The sequence below is a fragment of the Fulmarus glacialis genome, unplaced genomic scaffold (assembly GCF_000690835.1).
Source record: "Fulmarus glacialis isolate BGI_N327 unplaced genomic scaffold, ASM69083v1 scaffold44796, whole genome shotgun sequence".
In the NCBI taxonomy this organism is placed as follows: domain Eukaryota; kingdom Metazoa; phylum Chordata; class Aves; order Procellariiformes; family Procellariidae; genus Fulmarus; species Fulmarus glacialis.
The window spans coordinates 23,101-31,795 of NW_009220821.1; the positions used below are offsets into that span (position 1 = coordinate 23,101).

Sequence of the window (8,695 nt, forward strand, 5' to 3'; positions counted from 1 at the left end):
GACTTGTCAAACAGCTCATGTATGACAACTAAAGGTCGTTTCAGACACGTGAGCTTAAAACAGAAGAAACAACACTCAGAAATTTAGAAGTTCTATGCTACCACAAATATTTCCATATTAATACTCTCCCAGAGTCCAACAATATTCACCAAACCAGATCTGGCCAGGAGACAAGTGTATGCCTGATGGTCTATCTGAAGCACCTAGTTACCCATTCCACTACTGGCACAGAGAAGCTTTGGAGAAGAATAGCTGACATTCAACCCTCTCCTCCTTTCTGAAACACAGACTGAATTTCTTAACCAACTTTGCCTTTACATTGTAGTCATAGAACACTCTCTATCACTCAAAAAGTAATTCCACAGATGCTAAAGATAGTTTCTATTCTAAGCTTTACTGAGATAAGCATGTTGCAAACTGCCAGCGCAAGAGGAAGACAGAAAACAGATGAGGTTTCCATGTCCTTACTCAGACTACTTGTATAATTAAGTGAAGCCTATCAAGAGCAAAGGGAATTTGACTCTCAATTATTCTTAAAGAAGATTCCTCTACACTTACAAATCAGCTTAGTAATAAAGAGCTGAATGTGAAAATTCCCAATAACCTGTTCTAAATCAGACATTCTAAGCTCTTTAATGTTAAACCAATGGACTTAATATCTATAGTATATAGTACAATTGAAATGAAACAGGAGAAGTCAATGTGATCTAGGATGTTTCATGCTCATAGGTTCACAGATGTAGTGTAGTAGTCCTCTTCAGTAGTTATTTCTTTTATGTTTCGATAGGTCTGTGTTGTACACATATCTATTAAGCTCTTCAGGGCAAAGACTGCCTATAACTTTGCATCTCTATAATACCTAGTATAACCTCAACAGGAACCCTAAATAAAATCATAGTATAAATAGAAAGTAAAATATACTGAGAGTGATACTTTGATATGGGTATGCACCAGTAGCATTGCCAGAAACAGATCTAGTGTTATGCATTTAGCGATTGATGGATAAATATCACACTGGAATCTATAAATAGTAGATTGCAGTTAGCAATTGGTGTGTTCTGGCACACGTTCTCATCACAAAGCTTTACAAATCAGTTAAATTTATTCCCTGTCCTTTGCAGTTGCCAAACAACCCATCTTGCATTTATAAATGTGAGAATAGCTACTCTTTTCTTAGCCAGAATAACAATTTTAGTGTAGATGTTAAAGTAAAACCCAAACTAGATATTGAAAACTTGAACCTATACTTAAAAAGCTCATTCACTTTCACATTCCTTTCCATAGCAAAGGCAGAAGCCAGGGATTGACGCCAGAACGAAGGAGAAAGATGAGCCGTATATACGCTCAGAAACAGCTATCCTGTGCCTGCTATATTCTCCTCGTACCCATAAAAGCAAGACTCACAAAGCTAGACTCCAAGAGTGATTCATCGGTAGGTGGGCTAAACATGGAGAAACAGTAAAGTCTTCTTCTTATGAGACTCGCATGGAGAACAAGTGAAAGACATAGGAAGAAGACAGGGCTGAATTATGTTTATTAACTGTGGTAACACATTATTTCCCTTAACAGTTCCTCCCCCTTACCAGGGCAACATACTCTGCCCCTGGCTTCTAGCTGCTCTTGGCTTTAGAGAAATAAACTAATACAAATCCACTTCCTTCCCCCCCAGCTAATCCTGTAACAACAGAGAGAAAAAAAACTAAACATGAATCTAAATATAAGACTTAATGCTGTACACATGACCTTTGTGCTAAACCCTCAAGTTACCCAAATGACCACATTAGTCAAAGGCAGAAAAAAACCACTTACCCAGACAGAAAGAGATCGATCCTTACTACCAACAGCACAACAGCAGTAGGGACAACTTGACTTGGTGGAGCTCCCATTCTTTTGTTTCTTCTTGAAGATTTTTGGATTGAATTTCTGAACAAATGAGATGCCCCAAATTTTATTACAATAATTACATTTTAGTAGGAGATCTGCTTTAAAAGCAAGTTTTCCACTTAAGAGTGAAAAAGAAACATTTAATAGAAATAAAGTCCCTAACCAGACTCTGTAAGAGCACTGACAAAAGCAGCGTATGCTTTCTGAAGGGGCTTTCTGAATGCTTTAACAGGAATGGCAAATAATATTAATTTTACTAGTGATCAGGAACCCATTAGAAACCTAAGTCACTTTCATCAAGTCACTGAACAGCTAACAAAGTTAGTGTTTGGCATTCCTAACATGCTTCTGTACTCCCCTTTCTTACCCTGTTCATCTATGTCCAGTTCTCTTATCACAATAGCAAGCTGATTGCTTCCAACATGTAAAATTGGCATTGTTTAAACACCACCATGTGTTTGCTTTACTAATCTTGACACCTATCTCCACTTCTTGTCCCATTCATGCATAAAATTATCAAAAAGCACATATTAGAAGTTTTACTTCAGGGATAAATTACTATCACTCACTCACCACTACTGTAACTGCCTTCCGATGCCCTACAAAATCCATGTTGGTTTTCCATCCATCTCTCTCAATGATTTGAGCAGTAGGTCCAGAATTATTCATGGCATGAGCAGAAACAAGATAGTGACCATCAGGTGACCAGCTAAGACGCAACACGTGAGTTGTCCCTCCACACTGACAAAAAGAATAAAAAAAAAAAAACATACCAGGGCTTTAAAAGTGTTTGGCAAACAAAGGATTTTTAATACAAACTATTTAAATTTTAGATTTAGGGAATATGATTACAAAGGAGGTCTTCTGTGAATATAAAAAAATGACATTACATACATTTCTTGGCACTTCAGCCATGTTTATACAGGTGATCTAGTGTAACTTAGGAAGCACTACCAAAAAGGGGAGAACTTTAAAGCAAACACAATGTAAGTCTCTTTGGATACTGTATACTCAGTATTCATCACAGTCCTAGTTAGTGACAGCGCTGCAGCATACAAACTGCTGATAATGAGACTTCAGCTTGCTACACCAGCTCACGTATGAATTTAGGCGTTTACAGTCTATTACTAAGAGTAATTGCACTAATCACGATACCATAAGATCACTGCAAAACACTCCACTCACTAAGCACCAGCTTCTGTGCCCAGAAATTTGATCTCTTGATCAAAGTCATCACATAACAGCCCTATGATGCCAGACCAAAGATCCGTTCTAAGTACTTATCTCGTTTCTGATAGTGGCCAATAGAAGATGCATAGGGAGGAATGTAAGAGCAATGGAATTAGTGTGCCAATACTTCCTCGGAATAACCTCTACATTTCCAAGAATTTACTTAATTTTTTACATAACCCAGGTAAACTTTGGCACCCACGACATCCACTGGCAATGAGAGTCTCAATTTAATCACATATTGTGTGAGAAAGTAGCTCTTTCCCCCCCACACTTTTGAATCTGCCATCTGTTAGTTTCATTTGATTCAGCACTGTTGAATTAACTAATGTTTATGCAGAATCAGAGTAATTCTTACAATTTTCATTCATTCTATAGGAATTCACTTTGAATGGTCACACATTCTGAAGTACCTCATCAAAGGGTTTTGTGATGCTGGTTTCCAACTGCCAGTCCATGGTCCGCCACACCTTCAAGCTTCGATCATCAGCCTGAGAGGCAATATATTTTCCAACAGGATCCCAGGTCAGCCCTTTCACCAAACCTGAATGCCCCTTCAAAGTGGCAAGAATTTCTGTGCATACAAAATTGAGAATAGAGAGGAGTTACTGATATCTCCTTTAGGACAGACTGTTGAGGAGATTTACAAGATCTTTTTGAAACAGCACATTAAATATAACCTATTCTAATGTACAAACAACAACGTATCAACCAAACTGGAACCTGTATTTAAGTAAGCTAAGAATGATACAAAAAAGGGGGAAAGAGAACTCTGGACACAATAAGGGATGCAAAACTCTTTACAAGAAAGATCAGAGCAGGAAGACCAGCAGAGCCCAGGAAGTTCAGAATAACACCTTAAAGCTATGGAAAGCAGTGGTTTAACTGGAACTTCAGTTAAACATTCACCCTTTCTTCTGTACCCAAAGATTATCGCAACAAATTCAGCTTTGTGCACCAAACATTAACTAAGTCAAAGTTGCAATTGAACAGACACACAAGCCTGTCAAACCTGGTAACCTACTTTCAGTCAATGTCTTGCTTATCAGACTGTGAGAGGAGGCTGAGAGTACTGCACAGGCCACACAGCTAGCTTGGAAGTCTAAAAACTCCGGTATCAGGATTGGAAGCAACCCTAAAATAAATGGCAGTGACTGGGCACCACACAAGGGGAGTTTTAGCCTGCATCACGTTACGTGGTGAGAAGCAGCCAAATACAGGCACGTGCTCCCTAACTGCCGCAGACCCTCGCAGGTCTGCGCCTGGCAGCGCGGTCCCTGAGAGACAGAGGCCTCAGGACTGCGTGAGTTACCAGCACTGCAGCAATGGAAGAAGGAAAATGGCCATCAAATGTAAGACTTGAGAGCTTCTGCTACCGTGAGGCTCCCCTAGTCCTTCCTTCCTCCCCTTCATCATGTAAAGTCACGCTGCTTATTAAGCAGTGGCATTTAAAGTGGGGTAAATAAGACAATGTCCCCCAGAAGGCAAATGAATGGCAAGCCCTATAGGTACAAAGGCAACAGAGAAAAAAATATATGCATATATAGATGTAGTATCAAGGTGAAGTTCTATTTATTTGGGATTTTGCAGAGAAGATGAAAAAGAAAATACATGTAATAATGACCTTCACGTAAAATCAGCAGCACAACCTGAACGTAGCTGTTGTCTACAGCAGAGTGGAATCCACTGTTCACTGCCATCCAAACTTGGAAGAAGGACTGACCCACCAGACTGCAAGCGTGCCATCTCAAAAGACAGACAACCCATTCCCACATAGGGATTTTCAGTCAATGAAATACACCCATGGAGGGAAGATCTTGTCACAAAGCTTTACATACTCGCACACCTGAAATGTAAGAATTCTCACCTGGAAATTTGACAGCATTCCAGATGACAACAGTGTTATCCACACTACAGGATGCCAGCCAGGCATCATGCGGAGACCACGCTACATCCATGACATCTGTTTTTAAAAAAAGTTTCCGTGTAAGACGTTAATGGTAATCAGAAAATCCAAAAATGTTTTTAAAAAAAACTTGCGTGGCAACATTTTTTTCTATCACTGAGAAATGATTATCATCTCACTAGAGTGGAAGGTAAGAAAGAACATAGCAACACTCATTGGGAGTGAGGGTCTCCAACTTAAAATGTTCAATGAGGAACAAAAAACCAAAATCCAAGGCAGACAATGCAATGTTTAGTGATTAGAGGAAGTACTAATGCCTGTATAAAGTACTTTGTCTTGTTTTGAATGAAAAAGCAACAGCAGGTATTGCAATGCCCTCACTTTATTCCAACACATGTTGAGTGATGAAAGTGATTTCAATCTTGATTTTAATCATAGCTTGTGTCAGCAGGTGCAAAATGCATTTGAAATTATCTGGTTTATTCATCTCTTGCATTGCTCTTTAGTTATTTTTTCTAAACATTCTTTGGTTTACAAAAACTTTACCTTTTGCCAACCAGCAGATTATTCACTGCAAGTGTGAACATTTATTTAAATAAAAATACAGTTTAGCTTCCTTTATTCAGATTCATTCAAGTACAAGTTTCTTAGTTGCTAATTTTTCTACTACATAGTTGCCGGAAGTTTTCTACTACATTGCCAGAAGTTACTTGTATGAAAATCGGCGTTTGATTAAAAATGACATTTTCTTTTAGATTTTCATTGTTGCTCTTAGAAGTAATTACTGACTTGCCACCAAATATATATACGTTTTGAGAAAATGTGACACTGAAAACCAAATTTTTTTCCAAATACATGCAAATTATGTTCATTCAACATCTTTTAACTTACCTCCCGAATGGCTTCGGAGAATCGATACACACCTCCACTGCTCAACATTAGTAAGTTTGCTACTAGAACCAAACACAGTGCTAGGTCCAATGTACCTAATTAAAATAGAAACAGTTATCAACAGAACCACCTCAAGTTCTTCAAACTTTCCTTCTAAAGAAAATCAGCTGCACAGTACACTTCTATTTTATAGTCAGTTATTCCTGCGATGAAAACTGAAGCAAAAAAAAAGTATTTTTTAGAGAAAGTAATTCCAGTTATTAAAAAATTAGCTTCAATAAAATGTACAATTTCTACGGATAGCAAAAAATGATAACATTTAAGATAACTCTTCAAATCTCATCAGGAAGCTTTCTTCAACGACAGAAGAAAATGCCTCAGCTCCTCAAGAGGAGAGAGACTGCCCAGGTAGACACGCACTCCAGCCCAAGAGACAGAAGAGACCGAATCTCCAATACCAGTGATGTGGTGTCACCGGATTCAGCTCTTTACGCACCAGGCAAAGCAGTGAACTTACAAAAGGCCAGCAAAGAAGAAACACTAAGAGACATCACAGAGTAACCTACTTGAAATAAAATATAAAATTGAGAAGGAAGAAACATGCTTACGCAGCTCGTTTCCACACCATAATCAACTTGTCATCTCCCCCTGAAGCCAAGTAAACTCCATTGTTTGACCATCGCACACAGTTCACACAAGCTGAAATGCAGAAAAGAAAGTCTGTAAGATGAAATATGAGAGTAAGTGGCTCTAGACCAGGGACAGGGTTTATAATAAGCAAAACTTGACAGGAGATGTTTAGGATTTAAGTGTGCTTTTTCCACTCAAAGCAGTTACTCTGTCTGCTTTAGATAAATGAATTGGTACTTATCTTTCAATAGCAGCTGAGGAACTTCTTACTTTAAAAAACCTATTCCTTATTTTAAAAAGCTTCACCAAAAGTAGCTCAAAAGAAGAAAGATTAATACTTACCTAACAAAGGAAACTGCTTGTGGTAAATGAGGTGGGATTAAGAGGGCAGAGAAGGAAAGATATATCTTGAAGAAAGGGGACAGCTTATTCAGGTAACTATACTTTCAAATGTAAAGTGCAGTATATCCAGAATAATTTAGAACTATAGCCAATATACTTCATATGATGTTTCCTTTATACTTATTTCTTCTCTTGCCCTTTCCTTCAGAGCTCCCCAGATTCGCAGAATGTGCATTATCAATCACATTGTGGCCACAGCTGGAAAAAGTTCATAGGGAGATTTCCAAAGGTATCTATATTTCTCTGTACATTTTCCCACATTTTAATAGCATTTTCTGCTGAATATCTAAAAAAGTATATAGCCAAAGTATGAGACCACTCTGCTGTACTTTATTGATTGATTCACCACTGGACAGGGCATGATTTTTGTAATTACAAACATGTAATGTTTAAGTTTTGGCAAGTTACCAAGTCAGTAAGAAAAAAAAAGAAAAAATCTTTGTTACCTAAGTGATTGTCCATCTGACAAAGCATCTTGGGAATATTTTCATTCTTTTCATCTTCCTCTTTCAGGACAGGAGCCATATTCCAGATCACAACTTTCCCAGAATCCTGACCTGTAAGAGAACAAAAAGCCCCCCCTTTTAAATACATGCAAAAAAGCTTTTCAACTTAATCTCAGTTCCAGAACAGATGCTAAAATTTAGGCATTACTGCAGTGGGAACTTTGGAAATATCTGAATACAGATGCCATTCTGATATAATGGAGTCAGAAGTGTTTTATTTTTCTTAAAGCTATTAAAAATAAAGTTATATAGCCTTCTTCAAAAAATCATACTGTACATAATGATACCACCCAAAAGGATGAACTATTTGTAATAAAATTGTATTTTAAAAGATAAAAGATACATTCAAATCTTAAATTGCAATTATCGTAGCCAACATAAAATTATTCACTATTGTAATCCAAATAATATTTTTGCACATATTTCTTGAGCTATTCCATTTATATAATTGGAGTTTTTGGTACTAATAGCTCTATTATTTAGCAGGTCAAAAAGCCCAACTTCACATTTAGTTCTTCTTCAAATAAGAAAGAAATTTGGCCAGTATGGCCACAACTCAATTATTGCAGCTAGTATCTCAATGATGTCTAGGAGGATGAGTACATAAGAAAATGTAACCCTGCCTTCTGAAGTAACAACAGCACTTTTCAATGCATTTTAATGACTTATATCTCTAAGAAACAGATAATTATGTAAGTGATGTGTTTTTAAAAGGGTCAAACCGATTAAAGTGTTGTGAAGGCACAAGATTGTTATTATAGCCCAAAATTCTGCCTTCTATCAGTACACAGACGTACCTTGTCCTCCTGTTGCAAACTTGGTCCCATCTGGGTGAATGTCCACTGAAAATATTGGCTTTCCTGGAATTAAAGAACAAGAAGCAACGTACTGAATTGTGTTACAGTCAAGAGAATGCAGTAATGCCAAAAGAACCGTAACTCTTCTGGTTGGCAAATAACTTTCTTCTTCTAAAAGCTATAGTTGTAAGAATTACAGCTGACTACAAGAGTTGAAAGCAACTTGATGACAGAAATGACAGCCTATTAAAAGCATATAACAAGTTATCATGCCATAACAAACCAGCGATAACCAAGGACACTTAATCCAGCAGGATATGCCAAATGCCTCAAAGCAAAATAACACCACAAAGCAAATGCCAACGAGGCAAAACTGTATTTGACTAAGGAATGTCTTCCAGGTTTCTACAGTTCATTAGCTGATGACCTGAAGCAAGTTTTGTTTTGGT

At 37.6% G+C, this 8,695-nt stretch overlaps 1 protein-coding gene across 1 annotated transcript in view; it reads right to left on the reverse strand.

Moving 5' to 3' along the window:
- LOC104079022 (protein HIRA) overlaps window positions 1–8,309 on the reverse strand; it is a gene marked incomplete at its 5' end in the record, with an annotated part of 28,916 nt that extends 20,607 nt beyond the window's left edge. The window contains 9 exons of the mRNA XM_009580891.1: window positions 4–53; window positions 1,810–1,923; window positions 2,458–2,625; window positions 3,528–3,688; window positions 4,982–5,077; window positions 5,912–6,006; window positions 6,520–6,610; window positions 7,390–7,500; window positions 8,247–8,309. Coding sequence (XP_009579186.1) covers window positions 4–53; window positions 1,810–1,923; window positions 2,458–2,625; window positions 3,528–3,688; window positions 4,982–5,077; window positions 5,912–6,006; window positions 6,520–6,610; window positions 7,390–7,500; window positions 8,247–8,309 — 949 coding nt within the window. The remainder of the gene's footprint in view (window positions 1–3; window positions 54–1,809; window positions 1,924–2,457; window positions 2,626–3,527; window positions 3,689–4,981; window positions 5,078–5,911; window positions 6,007–6,519; window positions 6,611–7,389; window positions 7,501–8,246) is intronic.
- Window positions 8,310–8,695: the final 386 nt, after the last annotated feature.